Genomic DNA, 26,951 nt, shown 5'->3' with positions numbered 1-26,951 from the left:
CTGCTACTTACATAAACTAACTTCAAAACTGCTGTACCAGGGGAATATTCTGAGATAACGCACCTTTTGACTTTCCATATATTCCTACACATCTGCACTGTAAGTTTTGGTAGTTCAAGGTTTCGAATTCTAAAATGCAGTTATGGTCCACAGAATTTAAAAAGGAACTCCTGCAAAGGTCCTCTGAGGAGGAAAACAGCAGAATAGTCCATATGCTGAAAAAAAAAGTTCATAGTGATAGGTTTCCAAGGAATTTAGAAACTCCAAGGGACATTATCCCCTATCATGGCTGCTCTAGCTAGTGTACTCCCAGTGAAAAAGGGAACCTCATGGTTCTGCTGATATAATCAAGCACTGAAATGGCTTAATAGTGCATTGGTTAAATCTAGCACAAAACCGACAGCTAGCAACGTTGTGGCCAGGGCCTAGGCAAGGAATACAGTAAGAGTAAAAATTCTTATGAGGTATTTGCTTCCCACAAGAAATACAACTGTTAACTTTTTCTGACATCGGTCTGGAGCAAGAAAAAAGTTTCCCCAACGGGGTACTTAGCTTTAATGAAGACTTTGGTTCTGAAATTCGGATTTGAAAATCTCAGGACTCGGCCGACCGGTCTTGCCAACTGCTTTTGCTCGGGCACCGCGCGGCAAGAAAGACTGAAGAAAATGGCGTCGGCTGCATCTTTTATACCGCTGGCGCACTGACGTCAGGGAAGAGGCAACAGCAGCAGACGTCGGACCAGGACTTTGGAATTAAGGCCAACTGCGGGTAGCCTGCCAGCAGGATAACCCAAGAGTAATGACTGCAACAGTGAAACACGATGATCAACAACATGGGTTCTTAAAAGGTCAGTCACCAAATGACTGCTAATACACCAGGGAAGACCACCTACTTTTGTTGCAGAACGTGGCCCTCATCAGTTTTGTTAATTCTGGAATCTTCTAATCAAAGATAGTTTGTAGTGTGTTTTTTCCTCAATATGGGAGATGAACAACAGAAGTTTACTTCCACGTGTTCTACAACTGCTTTCACTTAAAATAAAGTGTTATAATAATGACTTTATAAACATGCAGGAGGCCATGCTTCTGGCATCCCGTTTGTAGATAAAAAGACTCAAATCGCTGGAAACAGCACTGCACTATACAAAGGACAGCATGCAAGTAAATATCAAATTAATGACAGATAGCTATTAAAATAGTAAAGGCATCTAAAGACAGTCACACTACACATAACTCACAACATTGTTAACACTTAAACGAAAAAAATGCAAAAAAGAACAGTCCACAATCAGCAACTGCAGGTTAGAATGAAGGAATAACTCAAGCTTGAAAGGTGATTCAGATGGTACACTTTTCTTGGTTCTGTAATCCTACTGCCAAATTTGTTACCTGATATGTTCAAATAAAGTGATGATACTTTGCTCAAAACACATAGCAATACAACTATTCATTTATAGTTATATTTAAGCCAACAAGTTATTTGCCCAAATATCAAAGGCAGTCACTGCTGCATTTAAAAGGCTATACGCTCATGCATGCCATTATAAAATGCCAAACATAAGGGCATCAGCTCATGCATGTGCTTGCTAGTCTACACAGAAGCGAACTTAAAAGCTTAAAAAAACTTCAGCCAACAATTTAAAGTGATACAATGTTTCACCTGAACTTCAGCTTGAAGTGATAGCCTACGTTGTTTTAACTGAAAAATTCAAAACGCAGAACGTTACTGATCAGGTAAACCTGACAGATTTCTAGCTTAAGTACCTTTTTAGTATTATCTGCGCATATCATGCATTCTGTGGTGCTGCAGCAGGAAAAAAGAGAAATCGAGAAACCTGCCATAAGTGTAAATTTCAGTCACCATTCACTACATCTAAAAATAGCACAGTATCCTAGCAAAAAAAAAGACATTGTGGAAAAACAGATTCCTCAAGACACTACCGCCACTTCACCTCATCAAAATAATTCTGCAAAGCTGTTAGAAGAAATGGTACAGCAAAAATTAGGATTATAAATCCACAAGGAAGTGAAGGGAGATGTAAAAGGCATATACAAGAACAGACTACATATGAAACATTGGTGTCATGTAAATCTACAGACAGGAAATGTGTTCTGTAAAGCCTTCATATTGGTCAGGAAGGGCATATACATCAGTTTTGCATTACTTTAGTTTACTGAATATAAACTGATATACATTCATAAAGCTGATATCCTTAGAAGGGAAGGTGCACTAAGAAATTACTGTAATAATTAGTGCAACCTGCAATGACTCTGAATTTATTTTTATATTCAGGTTCAGCTTTTAAAGCACTACTTTTAAGACAATTTTTATGTGCAATGTTCCCCTCAGCGAAGTCAGCCTGGCCGACACGTTTGATAATACAGCCTACTGCAAACTGTCCAATGCCCAAATAAAAATGGTATTTACACTACAGTAACAAGAGTTGAAGAGGTCTCCAGACATGTCTTCTCAGGGCTCATGGCTTTGCTCTGTTACAAGGTCATGCACAGCAGTTCATTTTTTTGAACAATCACTAGTGTTCTTGTATACAATTAGGTGAATTCTTTTTATGTGCTATTTTATTAAAACAGCTGTTACTGAAATTTTTAAAAATACTAACAAGGATAACATGCCATTTTAACCATGATAGTGGACTTGAAGGAAACAAAACATATTTCAGAAGACAGAAAATATCATGTTATTTTAAGAGCAGATACGAAAACAGTTTCAGCATAAACAACTACATTTCTAATTTCTAAATTGCTTAAAGATGTGAATGAGTTTAAAATCCTTTAAAAATATATCTGAAGTTTTTTTAAATGTTTAACACTCATATTTTTAATGTTCAACTACAAAGTACAGATGTACTACCTTTAAAAAGCTGACCTGGTCATAATGGGTCATAATGAGGGAACATGTCTCCGATTCATCAAAACCAACATTTCCCAAGATAGAAGTTGTTCGCCCTCTACTCCTCGCTAGCTGATGCTAAGTAGTTGAATGTTATGTATGGCGTTAAGCTTGAACAAAATATGCCAGGATGCATACAAGACCTTTTCCTTTAAAATGATGATGTGCAATGGCAGCATACAGATGTGCTTGCTTCTTTCTGCACACACCCACCTAAATCACAGTGCCATCAACCCCAACTATATTTATGTATCACAGAAATCATTCCAGTTTCCAAAGGGGGATTTATACCCGGTCTAGTTCATTCAGTCAGGGAAGAGAGTTACCCAAACCTTCCCATTGCTGGCCCTGTAACTCTCCGTGTCCATTCCTGAACTTGAGCCAACAGGGGCATGGTTGGACACCTTGCCTCTGCAGCCATCATACAAATAACTTCTGAACTAAATTTGAAACTCAAACTAGATTTAAAAACAAGGAAGTAACTCACTTCATCCACCTCTTCTGGGCACCAAACTGCTGCTCTTCAAACGTGCATTTCTTGAAAACAAATGATCTGTGCTCAACTTTCATAAGCAATTTTTTTTTTTTTAATTCTGGCTACCCTTAACATTCCAAGATGTTATACACAAAGCTTATAAAGAACTACAATGTGTTTATACATAAATGATACAGAGAAAAATGGTAGGAGAAAGACACAAAGATTAAAGGATACCATGAGACTACCCTTGTTTTAAACTGCAATCTGAACAAGAAAAGCAACAAAAGAAACCATTCATAAGTTTGGAAAAACACTTTCACACCTCAATATGCTACCATGTAAAACAGCACAGCTCTAAGATTTTGAAATAATGCCTCTTCATTGCATTTGTTGTCACAAACTATGACTTCACTTCTGAGCAGATTGAAAATGACTAAGCAGTGTTCACTTCCCAGTGTTCCCCAGCACACACACTATTTTCTTCTTTCTTCCTTATTCCACTTCCCAGTGTTCCCCAGCACACACACTCTTTTCTTCTTTCTTCCTTATTCCACTTCCCAGTGTTCCCCAGCACACACACTCTTTTCTTCTTTCTTCCTTATTCCACTTTCCAGTGTTCCCCAGCACACACACTCTTTTCTTCTTTCTTCCTTATTCCACTTCCCAGTGTTCCCCAGCACACACACTCTTTTCTTCTTTCTTCCTTATTCCACTTCCCAGTGTTCCTCAGCACACACACTCTTTTCTTCTTTCTTCCTTATTCCACTTCCCAGTGTTCCCCAGCACACACACTCTTTTCTTCTTTCTTCCTTATTCTTCTGAGGCACAGAAAGGGAAATGTCATTCTTGTAGAATCTAACACTTAAAAGGGAGGCTCAAACAGACTTCCCATGCATTAATAAGGCCTAAATGCAAGTACTCCAACGCATTGGATTTAACAAGGGAGTAGGAAGGTGTCAGCGACGTACTACACAGAGATACAGGATAGCAACTTTGCAACCACTAGTTACAAAGCAGATGTGCTAGCCTGTAGCTTGGGAAGTGCTACGTACTACAGAGAGACAAACACTGGAGTCAAATGCACCTAGATACATCGATACTTTAAGTCCATGGGCATACAAGTTACAGAATAAGAAATGCAATTCTTAAAAACAGCTTCAGATTACAGGATACTATACTAACAGCAGCAGCAGATGCTAGCGTTCTACCCTAAAGAACTGCTGCAAGAAAGACCACAGTAACTTTCTAAGAAGGCATATACTTAAAAAAAGTCTTCTACACATAATGCAAGAAAAGAACAGAAGCAGCAAATGAGAGCCTGTATATAGTGTTATGCTATATGTTAATATTTTACACTGAGAAATGATGAGGGAATGAATGGAACTGTAGAGACTGCTTAAGTAAAGCCATATATACTTTTGTTTATTGGCCTAGTATGTTTAGCAAGGAAGTGGTACATTTGGGTTGATTTCTTATTTACAGACTATATGCAGTACTTAGTTTGAGGAGGACAAGACGGGTACAGAAGCGAATAGTTGGAGACAGACTTTGTAGAAAGAAGAGAGACAGTAACCATATGGGGTCACTGACCGAGACAGAACTAAGGTTGAAGTAGTTTAGTGACCAGAAAGTGAGGTAACTCCATGAATGCTATGCTAGGATTTATGCGGGTAGCAAAGACTTGAGTACAGGAACTAGAAATAAGTGTTAAATGCCAAATCGTGACACTAGCAAATTCCAAAAACATGCAGTCTGAAACAATTACTGGATCTCAGTTCTATGTATAGGCTGCACTTCCTGAACAATGTGGTCCAGGAAATGTAGGAGTTCTTCCCAAAGAATAATGTTCTCTTTGCACCCACTGCCTGCTGAGCATCAGAATCTCTTTCAGTGAAGTCACTCATTCATTCCCCGCCACCAGGATAAGAGATGACAACATTTAGGCAGCCATTAAGGGGTAGATCAGATTTTTGTTTTTTTAGAATTTCCCAATTCACTACACACATCAGTGTAGCCGAAGGAAGAGAATGTGCAATCAGCTGTAGCAGAGAGTCCTCTCACAAATGCAAGGGGTGTTTCTTCTTAGACCAGCCACACCTCTCCTCACAAAGCATAAGTGGTGGTTTCTTTGGTCTCCACCATAAAAATCTCACAATGTAGTGCGCCACAAAAAATGAGCATTCCAGACTCCCCCTTTGCAGGGGGCAAACACGCCATGGCCCATCAGTCCTCCCTCTCCTTACCAGACTCCTCAGTTGCTGAGGCTGCTAATCAAATGCCACATATCGAAGCCACTGTTAGTGTCCCATCCCTGTGCACCAGGAGGTTCTTCCTGAAGAATAATTTAAACTAGACAAACTTAAGATATTTAGAAACAATGCTTATTCTCTAGATACCTGACAGTTACACACAAGGGAATGGGCATTTTTTTTTTTAATTAAACCTTGCTGCTCTGTTGAAGACTAAGACAACTCTTTCCATGGAATACTCAAACAAAAATAAAAAAAAGAAGTTATGTACTCACCATAACGTCCCATGTGTGTGATCCATCTCACCTTTATTCTTAGCAGGTTGGGGTTTGGATCCGATCCTCGGATTCGACTCAGCCTTATACAAAAGCTCGAGGTCTTCCAGTAGCTCAAGGCAAAAAACCCTATTCCATCATGCACTAAAGAGATACCCAGATCTTGTTGGCAGAAACAACTAAGACAGGAAATAAAAATCACTGAATGCCTTACAGAGCAATGAAGAAGGTCAGAGAACTTTAATAGCCAATTGCATCGGCTCAGTCTTCCAAGCGCAAAGGACTGGGGGAGGGAGGGTGAGATGTAAGAATGAAGGAGAGATGGACAACATACATGGAACATTATGGTGAGTACCATAACTTCTTTATGTGATGTTGTCCTATCTCACCTTCATTCTTAGCAGGTTGGGACAGTGTCCCCAGCACCATCTTTCTTGGGTGGCTCAAGGGAGAATATTCTTCAGAACAGTGGACCCAAAGGAGGCCCTGCTCCTGGAGGTCAAATCAACTTTGTAATGAGTGATAAAGGTACGTGGCCTTGCCTATGTTGCTGGAGCACAAATTATATCAATAAGTAGTCTCGCTCGAAAGGCAGAAGAGGTTGCAATGGCTCTTGTGGAATGAACTTTTACTTTATTGGAAAGTTCTTTGTTTTGAGACTTTAAGCAAAGGTAATACAATCAGATAGCCATTTCAAGTGTGTGACTTCAGACACACAAGCACCTTTCATGGAGTCTGAAAAGGATACAAATAATTGGTCAGATTTTCTGAAGTACTTTGTACTATGTAAGTAGAAATGTAATTCCTATGTACATCCAGTTGGTGCAACATATATTCTGCCTTATTCTCACAGCTGGCGAAAAAAACTGATAGTTCTATGGATTGGTTCAAATTTGATTCTGAACATACTCTAGGTAGAAACGACGGGTTTGTTCGTAGGGATACTCTGTCTTTGTGGAGAAGCATGTAGGGGGTTTTATTGACAATTGCAGTTCTGAAACTCTTCTAGCAATAGTAATAGCTATCAAAAGAATCATTTTCAAAGTCAAATATTTAAGATCACAGGATGATGCAGGCTTGAATAAGGAAAGAATCAAATGGGATAAGACAAAATGCAAGTCCCATGGTGCTGGAGGGGCTTTAATAGGTGGTCTTAATAAAAGAGTACCTTTAAGAAAAGCTTTGCAAAGTCTGTGGGACATCACATTGGGGCCTGAATCACCTAAATGGAAATTAAATATACTTGCTAACTGAATCCATAAGTGTCGTATTATGGCAGGAACTCCAAGGCTTAAAAACACTTGTAGAAACTCCACTTTATTCACCAAATAACAGAAATTAAAACAGATTGGCAACAGGTTTAAGCGCTTTCATCTCTGAAGTGAGACTTCATCAGAAACAGTGTTTTGAAATCTAAGACTCATTTAAATAACCACTCTAATTAGACAATTAATGATGTCATCATGACATTATTATAAAAATACTTTTCTTAAAGATGTTACACATTTTATCCTGGTTCCATAATGAATTACACAATAATTAAAATGTTTTTTTAAAAACTGTACTCTTCATTTTGATTCCAGTAGTATAAACTTTTTGGATACACTAATTTCTAAAGACTTACAAAGAAAAAAGTTTAAGTCACAAGTCTATAGGAGAAAGACATTTTGCAATGCCTATTTACACTATCAGAGTAGTCATCCCTTTACACAAAAAGTAGGCATTGTTAAAGGACAAGCTATTAGACTTGCGCGTATGACTTCCAAAAAGGAAGATCTAAAAACAGAATTTAATTTCTTGAGAAATATGTTTTTGGAACGTAGTTATACAAAAGATTTAGTGGATTCTACACTAGAAGAGATTTATAATGAGTGGGGGGAAAAAATACTTTCCACTTTTAAGTGATAGTCAACCACTTGAAGGTATTTCACAAATGAGAATGGACAATACTTCAACAGGTGACAATTTTCATACAGCATGTATTTTACAATACAATTCCAGATCAGAACAAATTCGTAAAATTTATAAACAAAACTGGAATATTTTTAGAACTAATGAAGAAATATACAAAAAACTGGGAAGCCAACCTAGGTTTGTAAACAAGGTGGGACAAAATATAAAACAGTTGTTAGAAAATAAGAAGTTATGTTCCTACCATAACGTTCCATGTTAGTTGTCTTCTCTCGCCTTCTTTCTTGCTTGATGGGTTCGGAGCCGATCCCTCGGCTCCGACTCGGCACTTGCTTTAGCTCGAGAACTCCTTTTACCAGCTCGAGGCAGCCCCATATCCCATGATGCAAGGCAGTAAGTACCCAGATCTCGTTTGTTGACAAAGGGCAATAACACCAAGCATAAAATACTTCCCAAAGGAAGAAGAAACTTACAGATGGAAAAGGACCAGGTTAGAATGGTCTTTAGCATAATAGTTTCTTGTACAAGGTCTGTCCAGGCCAGGGGGAAGGAGGGAGGTCAAGAAAGAAGGCGAGAGAAGACAACTAACATGGAACGTTATGGTAGGAACATAACTTCTTAATGTTAAGTTGTCAATCTCGCCTTCATTCTTGCTTGATGGGACCGCGTCCCTAGCACCTCTATCCTGGGTGGCTCAATGGAACAAACTCTTGAGGACTGTAGAGCCAAAACTGGCTCTGTCCCTGGAGGCCAAGTCCAATTTGTAATGGGAAACAAAAGTGTGAGGAGTGGCCCAAGTGGCGCTGCACAAATAGTGTCCAAAGGCAGTCTAGCTTGAAAAGCTGCAGAAGTAGCTAAACTCCTAGTTGAATGTGCTTTAGGTTTTGAGCACAGCTGTTTTCCCCTGATCGTATAAATTTCAGTGATGACCGAAGAAAGCCATCTGGACAAAGTCACTTTAGAAACAGGAAGGCCTTTTTATTATCCGCATAGGAAACAAAAAGTTGATCAGATTTCCTAAATGATTTTGTTCTGTCCAAATAATATCTAAGCTGACGGTGGACGTCAAGATAATGTAGCTTTTGTTCAGCTCTATCTGAATAGTTAGGAAAAAATACAGGAGATCAATGGATTGATTCAGATTGTTTTTGAAGCGACCTTAGGTAAAAACGATGCATTAGTTCTCAAAGATACCCTGTCTCTGTGAAAAACCAAATAGGGGGTCGAACCGAAGAGCATGAAGTTCAGACACCCTCCTGGCAGATGTAATAGCCACTAGGAATAAAGTTTTCCAAGAAAGATATTTCAGGGAACAAGAAACAGCTGGCTCGAAGGCCCGAAGAATCAAGGATGTCAGCACTAAATTTAGATCCCACTGAGGAGGAGGATTCCTGATTGGAGGCTTTAGTAGGAAAATTCCTTTCAAGAAGGCCCTGCAGAGCCTATGGGACATAATATTATGATCTGCTATCCCAACATGAAAATTAGAAATAGCAGCCAATTGAACTCTGACTGTGGAAGAAGAGGAGCCTGCATGAAAAATCTCTGCTAAGAAGTCTAGAACTGCCTGAACAGGGGCAGTAAAAGGATCAATATTTTGGGCCTTAGCCCAATAAGAGAAACGTTTCCATTTGCTCGTGTAAATCCTCCTGGTAGAGGATTTTAGTGAAGCTACTATGATATCTCTAACAGGGTTAGAGATCAAAGGAAGCCTGGCTAAGGAAGGAAGTGGAGCAACCATGCTGTGAGGTTGAGAGAGGGGATTGACCGGTGCAGCTGACCGGATTGGTGAATCAGTAGATCTGGCACTGGGTCCAGATGCCACGGCTGCACCAACAGATGATGATGGAGGAACGGGAACCAAACTTGTCGAGGCCAGTAAGGGGCAATGAGAATCAATTTGGCTCTCAAAACGGTAGCTTTCTGGATCACCTGAGGGATCAGAGGAAATGGAGGGAAGGCATAAAGAAGTCCCTGGGGCCAATCCTGGGTCAGAGCGTCTCTGGGGGAATGGCCTGATAGAGGGAAGAGGCTGAAGAAGTCTGGACATTTGCTGTTTTGGGGAGTAGCAAAAAGATCGCAACATGGACGACCCCATTCCAGAAAAATCTCTTCCGCCACGGATTGTTTGAGAGACCACTCGTGAGGCATGAGAATAGCTCTGCTCAATCTGTCCGCTAGAATGTTGGTTTTCCCAGGGATATGCGTTGCTACCAGAAACCGATGAGAGGAGATCGCCCATTGCCATAGTCTGAGCGCTTCTCGACACAAGGGGTAGGACTTGGTTCCGCCCTGTTTGTTGATATACCACACTACAGACATGTTGTCTGTGTGGACTGCAATTGTCCCTACGGGAAGAAAGTCGTTGAGGGCTTGCAACGTCAAAAGCACTGCTCTCATCTCCAGGACATTTATGTGCAGATGGTACTCGAACGGTTGCCACGTCCCATGAACCATCCTGCCCTGATAATGACCCCCACCCGATCAGGGAGGCATCCGTGGTGACAGTGGCTATCGGGGACGGGGTACAAAGCACCTGCCTTGGTGAACCTGAGACGATGTGATCCACCAAGCAAGATGTTCTTTGCATGTCTGTGTCACCAGAATCTGGTGACGATAGGGAGTTGCTGGTATGACCACTGAGTGAACAGCATCCACCGAAGGAGGCGCATGTAGAATCCAGCCACCGGAAGAAGAGTAATGGCCGCAGCCATGAGACCTAATACCTTTAGAACCATTCTGGCCTGTACTTTCTTGCTGGCCAGAATGATCCTGACATGAGTCTGAATGTCTGAAACTCTTTGTTCTGTAAGGGTAGCTGACATCCGAACAGTGTCTAAGTTTGCGCCTATGAAGGTAATAGACTGGCAGGGCGATAAGGATGACTTTTCGAAGTTGATCGAGATGCCTAAATGAGAACAAAGGTCTATTGTGTAATCCCTGGCTTGTATAAGCTGATGCCTGGTGGTGGCTGACAGGAGCCAGTCGTCGAGATACGGAAACACCTGGAATCCTTGACGTCTCAGGTGAGCCGTGACCACTGCCATGCATTTGGTGAACACTCTGGGGCTGTGGTGAGACCAAAGGGCAGGGCTCTGAACTGGAAATGACTGGACCCCAGCCGAAAGCGGAGAAATCTCCTGGAGCGTCTGTGAATTTTGATGTGATAGTACGCATCCTGAAGATCTATTGAGCACATCCAGTTGTCCTTCTGTAAGAAGGGCAGAATTGACTGAAGAGTGACCATTCGGAATCTTGTCTTCCTGACAGACTTGTTGAGTCTGCTGAGATCCAATATTGGTCTCCAGTCTCCCGTCTTTTTGGGGACCAGAAAGAACCTTGAGTAGATTCCGGCTCTGAATGGTCTAGTGTAACTGGCTGAATGGCTCTTTTTTGCAGTAGTTTTGCGATTTCTAACTCTGCAATGTCCCTTAGACCGGGTGGTACATCTGGAAGGGAACTTGAGGGAAAGGGACTTTCCTCGAAAGGAATTATGTAACCCTTGGATATGATCGACTGTACCCATCTGTCTTGAGTGAGGGAATGCCAGGCTTCTGGGTACAGTGATAGTCTTCCCCCGACTGCCTCCAAGGAGGGACAGCCGGGCAACACCTCAGGGATGCTGAAAGGGCTGCTCAGGAAGAGACTCCCTGTTGCCCTGGTTCTTCGGACCCCCTCTGCCTCTAGAGCGGCGTCTGTTGTTGTTACCCCCTCTGCCTCTAGGGGTAAACTGACCACGTGAATCCGGCGTGACTCCTTGGGATTTACGGAACCACATCTTCCCACCCTTCTGTCCTTTGGGATAAGGCCTAGAAGGGGTGGAAAAACGGACTCCAACAGCAGAAAGAGTCTTGCCGTCCTGCTCACACCTGGTCAAGGTTTCCTTCACCTGAGGGCCAAACAAAGCTGACCCATCAAAGGGAGAATTTGTGAAGGACGCCTTAAAGGGATCCGTAAAATCACATAGCCGCATCCAGGCTTGGCGTCTAAGAGCCACACCTGTGCCTGCGGCTCTACTCGCTCCATCAGCAGCATAAGATATTAGCCGCATGGAGGAGTTAGCAATGGAATTGAGGGTTCCTAGCTGCGAAGCAATCTTTTCTTGGGCCCCTGCAGCTGTAGGATCCTGAACTACCTCTCCCAGCTCCTTCAGGATATCTCTCTGGAGTCTGGTGAAGTGACAAAGATAATTCAGCGCACGCATAGCAAAGGTCGCTGAGGAAAACATCCGCTTGCCGTACCTATCCATGGTCCTAGAGTCCTTATTAGGAGGATGGACGGGCACAGAAGGATCTGCAAGTTCCTTTTGGTGGCCGCAGCCACCACCATGGCATCAGCGGGACACCCTTGGTAAGGAATAGTTTGTCACTAGGGGCAGTTATAAATTTAGAAGGCCTCCTAGGGACTGGCTCTACAGAGTCAGGAGCTGTCCATGCCTTCGAGCAATAACCTGCATCAAGGGGTCGAAAGGCGGAGACACCCAGGAGGTGGAGGGCCGAGATCCAAACGCCTCTAGGTATACTGACTCATCCTCAGAGGGATTGTTGGTGGGCCAGTTTCGCCTCTGTTTCAGAAGTTCTAGGATGTCTGAGAAGGAGACATCCTCAGAGGGGATCTAGGGATCCCTCTGACTCATCAAAGTCAGTATCCAGTGACAGACTCGGGGAGTCTACATGCTTCCTCTTACAAGTCCTCTTCCTAGGAGGATCTCCCGAAACATCAGGAGAATCCTCGGAAGAGGGGGAAATTCCCAATGGGGAAGCCTGAGGCGGAGGATCTCTGGGTCCTGTAGCAAGAGTAGTGGCAGAGATGTCAACAGGTACAATAGAGGGAGGAGCTACGGGAAGAGACTGCTGACTGATACTAGTGGCCAGTACACTCTTCATCACCTCGAATGCTCCCCTCCCAGGCAGATCCGAGAGGCCCGCTCCAAGAGCTAGGAACCCAGGGGCCACCGAAAAGGAAGTCTCCGAGGCAGATGTCGGAGCCGAGCTCACCAAGGCCGAGGCTCCAAGGGGAAGAGCGGGCTCGGACAAGGGTCCGATGCCACTCACCCCCTCGGAGGAGACCATGGAAGCCCGACCACTGAATCCCTCTAAGGAAGAGGAGATAAGAGTAGGGGCTGAAGGAACAGAAGGGGGTATCCGTCCTCCAGCCGTAGCAGTAACCAAACCCGAAGACTCCAACTCCAAGCTCTGGGGTAGAGTTGAAGGAGGAACTGTAACGGGGTGTGGACAAACAGTCGTCTGCTGAGACGGACTGTGTAGCATTTGGGCCAGTACCTGTGACTTGAGCAATCTACTGACCACTCTCTCGAGGTCATGATCTGACAACCTGGATGACCTTGAAGATCGGCTCCGATGGCTCCGCTCCGATAGAAGAGGCGAGGCCGGAGCCGAAAGTATCGGCTCCAAGGAAGGAGACCTCGACCTCTTCCTGGAATGGGCCATTGGAGCCGATACTACAGATCCTGTCGGCACCGACTTCTCGGAGCCGACAGAACATCTCGATGTATCGGCCCCAGCCGGAGCCGATACAGCCACCAAAGTAACGGTGTCGGAGCCGATCGGAGCCGACACCGATGCCTGTGCCACATGGGTGTCGGAGCCGATCGGAGCCGACACCGATGCCCGTGCCACGTGGGTGTCGGAGCCGGTTGGAACCGACCCCACAGTGGTCAAAGCAGATTCGGCACCGATAGCCATCGGAGCCGAAAGCTTAGTGGATCCAGAATCGGCTCCAGCCGAGCCGATCTCGACTCTACGAGTCGGAGCCGAGGCCACAGGCTTAGAAACAGAAGCCTGGGTCTTGGCAGATTTAGTTGATTTTTGTGGGGCCGACTTAGCCGGAGAGCCCTCTGGCTTAAGAAGACCCCTGAGAATCAACTTATTCCTTCTCTCCTGCAGGACTCTCTGGCTGAAGGAGTGACAAATAGCACAGGAGTCCTGCAGGTGAAGAGGGCCTAAACAGTACAGGCAAGAAGTGTGACCGTCTGTCAGAGACATCTTCTGACAGCACGAGTCACACTTCTTAAAACCTGAAACCCTCTCTTTAGACATGGTGTCTAACAAAACACACACACACCAGTCCAATTAAATTAAACTAATACCAAAAAGGTACTTAGTAAAAAATACCAACACACACACCCTAACAGGGGGGGGATGGGACAGGGAATTAACTGACTAAAAAAATTAAAAGAGACAGGGATTTCTGTCAGAAAAGTTAAATTTAAAGTTAAACTATCAAAAACAAAAAGTTTTTAACTAAAAGGGGCTTAAAAGTCACAAATGTGAATTACTTACCAGGAGCTGGTAAAGAGAAGACCTCCCAAGCGAAGCGGCAAACGAGATCTGGGTACTTACTGCCTTGCATCATGGGATATGGGGCTGCCTCGAGCTGGTAAAAGGAGTTCTCGAGCTAAAGCAAGTGCCGAGTCGGAGCCGAGGGATCGGCTCCGAACCCATCAAGCAAGAATGAAGGCGAGATTGACAACTTAACATTAAACTAGTTTCTTCTACCACAGAATTACAAGGGACTAGGGCATGTGGTATGTGTCACTATTGTTCAAATATCTATCAGGAACCTAGTATAGTCCTAAACAATTGTATAAAAAGTAGGGTGTTTTTTAAAAAAGGTAATTGTATGACAAAGGGAGTGGTATATTTGGCACTGTGTAAAACGTGCCATTATTATTATGTGGGTAAAACTGAACGTATGTTAAAGTGTAGGATATATGAGCATTTAAACGACATTAAAAATTCAAAGAATACAAATGCTTTATATAAACACAGCATTGTTTGTGAAAATTTTGATAAATTCTTCTTTGGTATTCTTGAAATTGTAAAAGTGGACACTAGAGGGGGTGATTGGAAGAACATCTTAAAAAAGAAAGAAAGTTACTGGCAATTTAGTCTGGCGTCCACATTTCCACCAGGTATAAATGACAGTGTTTCTTTAGTGCCCATTCTAGTTGAAAGAGCAAACAATATAAAATAGGAAGAAACACATCAACACATATTAAAGAAAACAAATAAAATAATAAATTAAACAAAATATTCATTTAAATGTAATGGTACTGAATATATTCAAAGTACTAAACGATTTAAAGAATGATATTTATTAATATTTTGTGTTTAAATTGGAGTATAAATTTGAAGTTTTTCTTATATTTTATTAATATTGCATATATTTTAGAAGAGTACAATTTTTAAAAAAACATTTTAATTATTGTGTAATTCATTATGGAACCAGGATAAAATGTGTAACATCTTTAAGAAAAGTATTTTTATAATAATGTCATGATGACATCATTAATTGTCTAATTAGAGTGGTTATTTAAATGAGTCTTAGATTTCAAAGCACTGTTTCTGATGAAGTCTCACTTCAGAGATGAAAGCGCTTAAACCTGTTGCCAATCTGTTTTAATTTCTGTTATTTGGTGAATAAAGTGGAGTTTCTACAAGTGTTTTTAAGTCTTGGAGTTCCTGCCATAATACGACACTTATGGATTTAGTTATCTGACTTTTGCTGCTTTTATACTTGCTAACTGAACTTGAATAGTAGCTGCAGCTGCGCCCTCATTAAATAGCTTTGCTAAGAATTCAAGAATGGAAGCTATTGCAGCAGAAAAAGAAAGGATCAATGTGACTGCTCAAAGCCCATAAAGAATTTTTTTTACATTTGCTTCTATAAAAAACTTTCTTGTCAAAGCTTTATAGGACAAAAATCAGGATATTTTTTACTGACGGAGAAAGTTTAGAAAGCCTGCCTATGGTTGGAATTGAGGTTAGAATTGGAGCAGCCAAGCTGTCAATTTGAAGGTTTGAAGGGAGGGTCTGACCATCCCTGATGCATGAGTCAGGAGGTCTGGAACTGGGTCCAGGATCCAAGGCTCCTCCTGGAGATGAGGCCACAGGAAGGGGAACCAGATTTGACGAGGCCATTATGGGGGGAATGAATATCAAATTCCTACCTGGGCTTTGAGCACCGAATGTGTGATAAGAGACTTAGGGACACGGGTGGACAGTGGTCTCACCTTCAATAACCACATTGCCACAACAGTCAGGAAATCCTTCTATGTGGCACACATCATCACTAAGGGCTTTTCATCCAGAAAAAGGAGGTCATTGTTTCACTGTACTCATCCCTCATTAGACCCATTATAGAATACAACGCCCCATTTGGTATGTACCTCTCAAGACATCCGCAACAACTGGAAAGGCCGCAGAAATTCCTCACTAAAAGAATCACAGGCCTAAAGCAGATGCCCTATGCTGACTGCCTTAAAAAACTCCAGCTATACTCTGTCGCATATCGTCTACTCTGAGGCGATCTCTGCTTAACATACAAGGCCATGTCAAACCCAGATCTGTTGGGCATGCTTCACAAATAAATCCCAATCCTTCAGAGCCACACATTCCAGGGATCTAAACCTTGTCATCACAATAAACAAAACATGCTGGAGGGATAGGTTCCTGACCCAGAGACTCCCCAGACTCTGGAATAGACTGCCCATACATGTCAAGCACAGCACCTCTTTGGCCCTCTTCAAAGGGAACCTTGACGATTGGATGGGAGAAAGAAAATTCACCCCAGGGATCACGTCAGTCGCCCTGCTAGACAGGGGTCCAGGGAAGTAAATAGTGTGAGAAGAAACAGCCAGGGAATTGTTATGGCTAGGCTTGTATAGGCCCCTAGGGCCGATAGCCTAGTACCAACCTATGAACCTAGCCAAGTAATTGGCTTTCTGAAGAACTTTGGGTATCAAGGGAAAGGGAGAAACTGTGTAGAGGAGCCGCAAGGGCCAGTTGTGGACAACTGCACCACTTGGTGACTCCCCCAGCGGGGGGATTAGGGCAAAGTAGTTGCTGCATTTGGTGTTTATGGATGTGGCAAAAAAGGTTGCAGCAAGGCTGGCCCCATTTGCAGAAAATCTCTTCCGCCACTTCCTGTTTTAGGGACCACTTGTGAGGCAGCAGAATCGCTCTTCTGAGTTTGTCTGCTATCACGGTGGATTTCCCCGGGATGTGCTTTGCTACCTGAAAGCATTGGGAGGAGATCGCCAACTGCCATACTCTCAGGGCCTCCTGACAAAGGGGGTAAGATCTGGTTCCTTCTTGTTTATGTACCACATAAATTACATGTTGTCTGTCTGTATTGCAATAGTTCCCAGTGAAAGAGTCCAGAAATGCTTGTAAAGCTAAAAGCACAGTTCTCATCTCTAGGACATTGATGTGCAAATGGGCCCCGTAACCCTGCCAAGTGCCTTGGACTGTCTTTCCTAAGATAATGCCCACCCCCCCAGTATGACAGGTGTCCGTGGTCACTGTGGCTAATGGTTGGGGAAGTACAAAGGGTCGACCTAATGTCACATGAGTGGAGTAAAGCCACCAACAAAGGTCTTTCTTGCAAGATTCCATTATCAATATTTGGTGGGACATGGGTAGTTCCAGCATGGACCACTGAGTGAACAGTAGCCACCACAGAATTCTCATGTGCAGATGTGCTAATGGAATTAGAGTTACAGTTGCTGCCATGGTTCCCAAAACTTTCAGAAATGTCCTTGCTTGTACTTTTTGCTTGGTAATAAGGTTTAAGACCTGATGTTGCAGAACCTACACCCTTTCAGAGGGAAATTTGGCCATCATTTTTGTTGTATCTAAACCTGCTCCTATAAAAATAATATACTGAGATGGCGACAGGGCAGATTTTTCGTAGTTTATTGTGATCCCTAGGTGAGAGCAGAGACGCAAAGTGGTATCTCTCACTTTTGTTAGTAGATGCTCAGTGGTGGCAGTTAGGAGCCAGTCAGTCATCTAGGTACGGAAACACTCAGAATCCTAGGTATCTCAAAAGTGAGACGTGACCACTGCCATACTCTGGGGGCTATAGTGATGCCTAAGGGTAGAAGCTCAAAACTGGTAGTGACTGGCTCCCGGCAAAAAGTGCAGATGACTCCTGGATAGCCTGTCCATTTTTATGTGGTAGTATGCATCCTAGAGGTCTATAGAGCACATCCAATCATCTTGTCCCAGAAAGGGGAGTACTGGCTAAACTGTAACTTTGACTTTTTTACTGATTTGTTTAATTTGCTGAGATCCAAGATGGGTCTCCAGTCCCCCGTTTTCTTTGGAACTAAAAAGAATCTTGAGTAAGTTCCGGATCCTATTTGGTCTCTGGGGATTGTTTGGATGACTCTTTTGTCTAGCAACTTTTGTACTTTTAGAGTTGCCTTTTCCTTTTGACTGGGTGGAATGTCCGGGATATTTTTTATGTTTGGGATGGGGAAGGAAAAGCATAGAGAGTAACCTCTGGATACGATGCTTTGTACTCACTTGTCTTTTGTTAAGGTTAGCCAGGCTTCTGGGTACAAAGATAAGCGACCTCTGATTATCCCCAGAAAAGGTACAGGAGGTGCTCCCTGCAGGAGCACTGAAAGGGCTTACCAAGGAAAGAGTCCCTGTTGCCCTGATTCTACAGATCCCCTCTGCCACGAGGTTGGCATCTTCCAATTCTGCTTCCACCTCTGTTCCTGAGGGAAGAATCACCACGTGTTCATAGGTAGGTACTAAGCTATCTGCCCAAAGGCATTTATAAGCCTAGCCAGAATGTGTTGGCTTTTGCTGCCCCCTTAGATTAGTTCCCTGTGCCTCTGTCCAGCAGAGCCACTGAAGTGATCCTTGGGGTAAAATTTCTGTTTCCCATCCACTGGTCAAGGTTTCTCTTTAAGAGCGCTAGCGAGGACCTCTGCCTAATGTAGATTGGAATCTTGTTCCAAAGCATGGGAAGTCTCTGGGACAGGAATCTCTCTCTCCAGCACATCCTATTTATTGTTTTGGTGAGGTTTAGATCCCTAGAGCGTGTGGCTCAAGGGGATAAGGTTTTCTTTAGGTGGAGCATGTCCATCAATTCTGGGTTGGACATGGCCTTTTATGTCAGGCAGAGATCACCTCTGAGCAGGCAGTATGCAACCGAGTACAGCTGGAGTTTCTTCAGTCGAGCTGCATAGGGCATCTGTTTGAGGCCAGTGATCCTCTTGGTGAGGTACTTCTGTGGTTTTTCCAGCTGTTGCAGGAGTCTTGTAAGGTACATCCCAAATGGGGCATTGTACTCTATGATGGGTCTGATGAGTGATGAGTAGAGGGGCACAATGACCTCTGTTGATCTAGATGCAATCCCTTTTGTGATTGGGTGGGCCACATAGAAGGATTTTCTAACCACTTTGGCAATGTGATTATCAAAGTAGAGATTACTATCTACTTGCGTTCCCAGATCCCTTATTACGTTTTCTGTATTTAGGGGACTACCATCTATGTGGTAGCTTGTGGGTACTTTGTTATTTCCAAAGGGAATAACTATGCACTTTTTTGGCATTTAGCTTGAGGCCATGATTTTGACACCAGGTATCCATCTCAGTGAAACCCTTTTGGAGGATGTCTGTGTCAGCCGGTGAGTCAATTATAGCCCCTAGTTTGCAGTCATCTGCAAACGTGGTCAGCCATAGTCCTCATGTGATTGCCTGTACCTCTGAGAAGTATATGCCAAACAGGAGGGGTCCTAGGACTGAGCCTTGGGGAATGCCACTTGTAACCGGTTTAGAGTCAAACCTAGCTCCCGCAACTCTCACCATGTGGGTTCTGTCCGTGAGCCAATTGGCAACCCATCTTGTGACATAGGGGTTTATGTTCAGGCTGGTGAGCTTGTCCATAATAGCAGAATGGGGAATGGTGTCGAAGGCCTTTGAGAGGTCTAGGTAGGCTGTGTGTACCACCTTTCCCTCGTCTTTAGCCTTGGTAACTGTCTCAAAGACGTCCACCAGGTTTAGGAGGCATGATCTGCCCTTAAAGCCGAACTGGGTAGGGTCCAGTGTTTGGAGGTTCCCAATGTCTCTGTTAATGAGTTCCATGATGATGATGTGCTCCATAGCCTTGCAGACCAAGCTAGTCAGGCTTATAGGGCGATAGTTCCCGGGGTCTGTTGTGCACCTTTGTGGAATGGAATAACTGTTGCTGTGCACCACTCTATGGGTATGTAGCCTGTGGAGAGGCTAAGTTTGAGGTGAGGGGTTAGTTCGTCTTTGAGCTCGTGTAGGACGCAGCCTTGGACACCGTCCAGTCCCACTGATGCTGTGTTTTTGGCTTTGGAGAGGGCTATTTTAACCTAAGTGTCTGTGATTTCTGGTATGGTTATAGGCCCTTTTGGGGGTGAGAGGGGGTGAAGTTTGCACTGAACCAATCTGCCAGGATGTTGGCAATATCAGCTGGTTCAGTGTATTTTGTGCCATTCTGCACTAACTCCGAGCAGATCTGAGCATTGCCACTTAGATTTGATTCTTGACATAGCTAAAGAATGCCTTGTGGTTATATCTTTGGAGTCTTTGGCAAGTTTCCTTTCAAAGCTAGCCTTGGACGATTTTATGAGGGATCATAATTTCCTGCTGATACTGATCAGGGATGTCTTCCCTTCTTGGGATTTTACTCTTTTCTGTACTAGTTTCCTCCATCTATTGTATAGCTTGTTTATGGCAGGTGTCCACCAGACTTGTTTCCTTTTCTTGGAGGAGTGAGTCATGGTTTTGTGGGATAGTACAATCCATACATTCTTGTAGGTGCCCGTAGAAAGCATTAGTAAAGGATTTTGCAGCTTGGACAGCGTTATCCTTTAACATGGGGGCTTTGAAACGTTCCACCTCCGTCATTAGTAACGTGAAGGTTGCTTTTCAAAAGTTTTTCCAAGGTGGTTTCCTTGTCTGGGGGTGGGGGCGGAATGTAGATATCCAAAGTGATTTGTTTATGGTCAGATCTAACCAGCGAGGGGTTGACCTCCGGTGTGGGAGTGTTGACCAGTTGTTCCAGGGTATTTGAGTTTATAAATTCTAGGAAATGTTGGGCAAGGGAGTTAGTACTTGAGTAGTTCTCCCAGTTAATGTTTGGGTAGTTGAAATCACCCAATATTAGCGTGTTTGGTAGGACCTTTATGTTACCCAGTGTTTCCAGAAATGCGGAATGGGGGTCCTGGGACATGGTGGTTGATATGTAGCAAGCTACAATTTTGAATTGCAGTTTTGCCTGTTGTTAGTTGAACATGGATAATCTCTGAAGCATCGTGCTGTGCCACTAACCTGGAGGTGTGGGTATCCTTGATGAATATGGATACTCCCCCGCCTTTTGTATTTCGGTCCGGGTTCTGTGGCCGAAATGTATGGTATGAGTTGTAGCCTGGTAGTGCTGGGGTGCCCTCTGGAACCTTAAACCAGGTTTCTGTTACTGCGCATATATCGATTTTCTCCATACTGAGGAGTGTCTCGAGTAAGTGCATTTTGAGGTTTAGACTTCTGGCACTGAGTAGTATTACTCTCAGATTTTTATTACTTGTTCTATTTACAGTGGTGGGTTTGTCTTTTGAGCCTTGCCTAAAAAAGGCACTATGGGGTTGGCAAGAGCCTTGGCCAGTATTCGAAAGCCTAAGGGTGACAGGTGCAAGTCGTCTCTAGCGAAGCAGCTTGGCTTGTTGAGCATGTCATCCCAGGCAGACAGACACTGGATCCCCTTTGAATGACACCTGAAACTTAGCCAAGTGTTGAAACTGATATTTTTTTCTGTATACCGTGGTCTCATTCTTGGTGAGGGCAGGATGCTACTCAGGGTCAGGGTCATACCGGCCTGGGCTATGTGATCAGAGAGCTCTTCCATGTCTCTTTTCATGTAGTCCAGGGTGGTACGGCTCAGGTCATTCACACCAACATGGACAATGACAGAGTCGTATTTGTACTTGTTCTGGAGTGACCTGAGTGCTTGTGTTATGTGGCAGATCCTGGCACCCGACAGGCAGTTAACAGTAACCTTCTTCTTATTCACCCTAGTGAGTGGGACGTCAGTGTGCCTGACTATAGAGTCACCTATTACTAGTATGTTGGGTATGTTATTTTGCCTTGAGGGCTGTGAATGCGTGGCACACTGGTTTTGTGAAGGATGTGTTTCATGGTTTGTGTTGGGGGTGGAGGTTGCTTGGATGTCTGCTTTGGAGGGCTCTGTTGCTTTTGCAGATTTTTATTTAGAGCCTCCGAGTATGTTTTCGTGTATTTACGTGTGTTTTTTTGCCAGTGCTGGTTTAATGGGTCTATGTGAGACTGATGGTGTGATGCCAGTATTTCATTTCTCCTCTTGACTGTTTGATCCAGTCTTGGGTGGAGAGAGCTTAGTCTCCAGTTTGGCTGTATAATTGCATCTCTCGCGTGTATTGGTGTTTGGTGGTAGGAGCAGAGGGCTGTCTGTGTATATGAGGCAGTTATAACATTGCCTCAAAATGCCCAGATTCACCAGTTGGACTGGAGAGTACACCTGAAACTGCCCTTTGGACATGCCTGGATAGGTACAGTAAACTGTTTTACTGAATAGCTGGTAAGGTTGAATAGACAGCCTTGTCCTTCTGTAGTGCTAGGGTTTATAAGTGCTTGCTATGAGTTCTGAGCAAGTGCCGGGCTGAGAGTGCTTAAGTTGAAAGTTTCTAGTTCCAAGGGAAATAATGAAGAGGAGACTTTGTGGAGCCGGGAATAGCTATACCCTAGCTAACCGGCGTGCTAAACCAGGCAAATGCAGTTTTTATGTCCTGGAAAGCTCTCTGGGATTTTCAAAACCACATTTTTCTCCCCTTCTGACCCTCTGGATAAGGCCCGGTAGGTAGGGAAAAACTGACTCCTATGGCAGAAGAAGTCTTTCCTTCTTGTTCACACCTGGTTAGTGTGTCTAACATTTGGCCTGAACAAAGACGAGCCATCGAAAGGGGCATTCACAAAGGAAGATTTAAAATGCTCTGCAAAGTCACACAAGCACATCCAGGAATGTCTCCTTAGGGAAATTCCTGAACCCATTACTCTGGTCACTCCATCCACTGCATAAGAAATGAGTCTCATGGAGGAGTTGATCACTGAATTTAAGGTGGAGAGCTGAGAGGAAACCTTCTCCGATACCCCATCAGCTATTGAACCTTGGAGGGCATCTCCTAGCTCCTTCAGGAGACCTCTCTGTCAGGTAATTCAGTGTGCAAAAGTTGCTGAATAGAAAGTATGTTTTTCCATATCTGACCATCATACGAGACTCCTTGTTTGGCAGATGGACAGAAGAAGACGTCTATGAGAGCTCCTTTTTGATAGCTGCCGCCACTATCACAGCATCTACTGGGACACCTTTGGTTAGAAAATGCTTGTCTGCTGGTGAGGTGATGAAGTAGTTTGGCCTCCGAGGAACAGGTTCCACTGAATCTGGAGACTCCCACTTCTTTTGAAAAACTAGGTCCATTAGTTCATCGAATGGCAGAAACACCCAAGTGGAGGAAGGGAGAGATCCAAAAGCCTTCAGGTATACAGACTTCTCCCTCCTCTGAAGGATTTATGGACTAACAGCCGCCTCTGTTATAGCATTTCTAGGATGTCCACAAAGGAGACATTCTCAGAAGGCAACCATGGGGACCCTTCAGAATCATCAAGGTCTGTATCCCATGTGACGGGCTCCTCTGGGGAGTCTAAATGCTTCCTCTTACATAACCTCTTCTGAGGGACCTCTTCAGAGGAGTAATCTGGAGAGGTTTCGGAAGAGAGGGGGTCACCCAATGGATCATCCTGAGAACTAGGATCTCAGTGTCCCTGTGGATACCATGGTACAAAGATAGATACCAGTGCCTTTATGAGAAGAATGTCCTGAACTGAGAGCAGACTTATCTGTGGAGACAGCACTCTCCTCATCAGCTAAAAAGCCACCTGCCCCTGATCCGAGGAAACTCCCAGCTTCGAGGGACCAGAGGGAATCTCTGGAACCAAGGGGGTTGACTCCGAGGCTGAGATAGGAGCCAAACTCATCCCAGCTGACACCCCGAGAGGCAAGGTCGGATCTGACAGCTGTCTGATCCGACTCTCCTCCCCAGACCAGACTGGAGAGAGTCAGTTCCTAGATTCCTTAAGTTCCAATGGAACAGAGGACATCGGGGCAATATTCGGATCCTAAGATCACGTGAAAGGTCTCTGCTCCGACGATTTCACTACAATCAGTTTTGGACAGTGGCTCCGAGGTCAGAGATTGGATTGGAGGAGGAACGGACACTGAAAGGGTGGGTTTGGTCAGTTCCAAAGCCCTCTGCGTCAGATCCGACAATAGCTTAGCAAGCGCCGGTGTCCTTAGCAGCCTCTGCAACACACAATCCACATCATCATCGGACAGGCTCCTGGAAAATCGAGTCGAGGGGGCAGGAGATTTGGAGGACTGTAGCAATGGAGACCTTAGAGTGGGAGATACTGGTTCCAATACAGGGGATTGGCTCTGCAAACGAAATTCCACCAGCATGGAAATTGAAGGAGCCGAGGAAGTAGGCTTCTCGGACCCAACAGCCTTTGGTCCGGAGTTGAAACTTTTGGTAATTTTTCTGATGGCTCCGACTGAGCACTTGGAAGATGAGGACCTTTTCCCCAACTTACCCGACTTTGAAACAAGGGAAGTGCCCGATTTTGAAGAACCCTGACCTTTGATCGCTTCATAAAAGGGTGTTTTCAGCAGGCCTCTTATTATAAATTTGTTCTTCCTTTCTAATACCCTGTGACTAAAAGAGTGACAGATGGCACAGGGCTCTTGAAGGTGAACCGCTCCAAGACAGTACACGCAAATGTTATGCCCATCAGTAGTGGACATTTTTTGAGCACGTGACACATTTTTTAAACCGGCTTAGCTTCCTTAGAATCTTTTGAAGACATAGCACTAGTCAGCAACAATGAAGAAATCAACTAAAAACTAGCAATATATAAATGTATATATTTTACTTTTTATTTATTTATTTTTTTAACACAGATCACAACACAATACTTAACTTTTAAAGAAATGCAGCACAGATCACAACAACAAAACACTTAGTGCAACAAAGGGAAAAGCCCTCTAAGTTAAACAGGCTAAGCCAGCTCTCCAATTCAAATGAACCAATCTTGAGAAGTTTGAGGAGCACAACAGAAGGGGAAAGAAAGCCCTCTAACTAAAATGGGCAAGACTAGGAGCAAAAAAGGGAAAAGCCCTCTAAGTTAAATGGGCTAGCACAGCTCTCCAATTTAAATGTACCAGCCTTAAGGTGTTTGAGAAAGAGAAAATAAAGGGAAAGAAAGCCCTCTAACTAAAAATTGGCTTCTAATAACTAATTTTAAAGCTGGGATAGGGGGAAAAGGCCTTACGAGGTAATGACGGCCAACAGCAGTGAAAACACAGAAAAGGAAAAAACACACCCAATTCACTTTAGCAAATATTAAATGTAATAAACACAGTTAGAAAAGGCTAACAATATTTTCAAAATATGAAGAAAAAAATCTACTTCGCCAGAGCCAGTATAAAGAGCGCCCGATCTTGTTCAGCAGCAAACATATGTGTATGATGGGATATGTTCTTTAGCCACGAGCTAGTGGAAGACCTTGAGCTTTTACATAAAGCAGAGTCGGAACGGAGGATCAGATCCAATCCCCAACCTGCTAAAAAGGAAGGTGAGATAGGACAACATCACATCAAATGTTTTAGGAAAAGCACAGCCAAGCCTTCTATAAGAATGTCCTCAATCCTAGGAAGTCTACCTAGAAGATGGGTGGAGGTTTACTAGTAGTTATCTTGCAGAAAAAATAAGACAGAAGTTCTGATTTAACATAATATCCTAGTACGGTGCAACATATAACTAGGATAAGTGTCAAATCATTGGCCATCAATTTTATTTTATGGCTATGTATTATGGTAAATTTGTTGGAGAAAAGCATGACTTTAGTTTAAACAGAATTGAAGATTAAACTGGATGCATTCACCCATGACTGTACTTTATTACAGTAACTCCACCCAGTAATTTGAATACTGCTAAAATCTTGCACAAGAAGAAAGAAGATTGCTAAATGCTTATCCTGTTGTGCAGTGTATCCGCAAAGAATTGACAAATACGGCAAAAGAAATGGTCTAACCATAAATTCTGATAGAACGTCAATCAGAATAAAAACTTGAGAACTACAAGTAACTTGACATACTATTTTCTGTAAGTAGCTGTAATTGTAGAGATGTTTCACTTTTGGACTGCACACTCCTGTAGTCCACACACAATAATTCTGTGGTTTACAAAGTCAAAGGCTTTAATTCAAAGATTCTTCAGTTTATACTAAGCCAGCTGTATGCAAACGACTGCAGGCTTAAGTTTTTGATGACACCGAAGAGCCACAGAATGTAAGCAAATAGTTTAGAAGACGATGGTGAGAAAGAGAGAGTTGATTAGGGAAGCACTGACTCTATTTTCAGCATGAAGTATTGCTAGATGGAAGGGAAATATAAAGACGTCAGAGAAAAGGAAGGAAAACAGAAGCAGAGAAGTAACAGGGAAGACTGAGGTGTGATATCGACTTTGGGAGAGTTAGAAGTTTGACCTTGGGATACAAATTATAGGAACCTATAAATTCACTTCATTTCAGAGAATGCAAATGTACACATGACTTGACCATCAAGAATGTTATTAACAAACATTGCTGTTATCAATTCAAATTCTTTTGATAAATCATTATTTTTAGTTGTCATATGACAAGCTCTAATGTATTGTCTGTTAATAGGGGATATGACAAAATTCATTTGAATAATTTGGGACTTGATATTCTTAAACGAAACTTGTTATATCCAGCTTTATTGAGGGCACCTCTAATAACGTCTAAGGAACCTGGCGATCATAACACCTTTAACAGTAGTTATTATGGTGTTGTTTGTTCACTTGATATGACGGTTTATAGTTTTGGCATTAAGAACTTAGTGGAAAAAAAATTGGAAAATTTTAAAAGGAAATTCAGACCTAGTTAAAGTTTTGGGGGATAGACCCAAGTTCGTTTATAAGAACCATTCCAATTTCAAAAGGTTATTGGAAGATGACCATTTTGGATGTAAAGTTAATCGACATCCAACACATAAGAAAGGCATGTACAAATGTGAACAATGTAATTTTTGTAGGTACATTTTTGAAGGGCCTTACGTTATGGTAGAACATATGAATGTGACATGTGAGGTTCCTGGTTTTGTTAATTGTTTAACTAGGGGGTTAGTTTATATCAGTTTTTGTAGTGGTTGCCTTGCGTTCTACATGGGTATGACT

General features: G+C 43.1%; 1 protein-coding gene across 5 annotated transcripts in view; it reads right to left on the bottom strand.

The window, feature by feature from the left end:
* Positions 1–26,951, bottom strand: part of PHKA1 (phosphorylase kinase regulatory subunit alpha 1) — a 3,177,076-nt gene that overhangs the window by 587,388 nt on the left and 2,562,737 nt on the right. For 2 of the 5 annotated variants that reach the window (XM_044057561.1, XM_044057557.1), the window contains exon 29: positions 1,660–1,698. The exons of the other annotated variants lie outside the window; for them this stretch is intronic. In XM_044057561.1, coding sequence (XP_043913496.1) covers positions 1,660–1,698 — 39 coding nt within the window. The remainder of the gene's footprint in view (positions 1–1,659; positions 1,699–26,951) is intronic. 5 annotated transcript variants of the gene reach the window in all.

The sequence above is a fragment of the Protopterus annectens genome, chromosome 15.part0 (genome assembly GCF_019279795.1).
Source record: "Protopterus annectens isolate FY-2018-M chromosome 15.part0, PAN1.0, whole genome shotgun sequence".
NCBI lineage: Eukaryota > Metazoa > Chordata > Ceratodontiformes > Protopteridae > Protopterus > Protopterus annectens.
The sequence above is the reverse complement of the archived record's forward strand: the minus strand, read 5'-3'. Positions and strand labels throughout refer to the sequence as shown.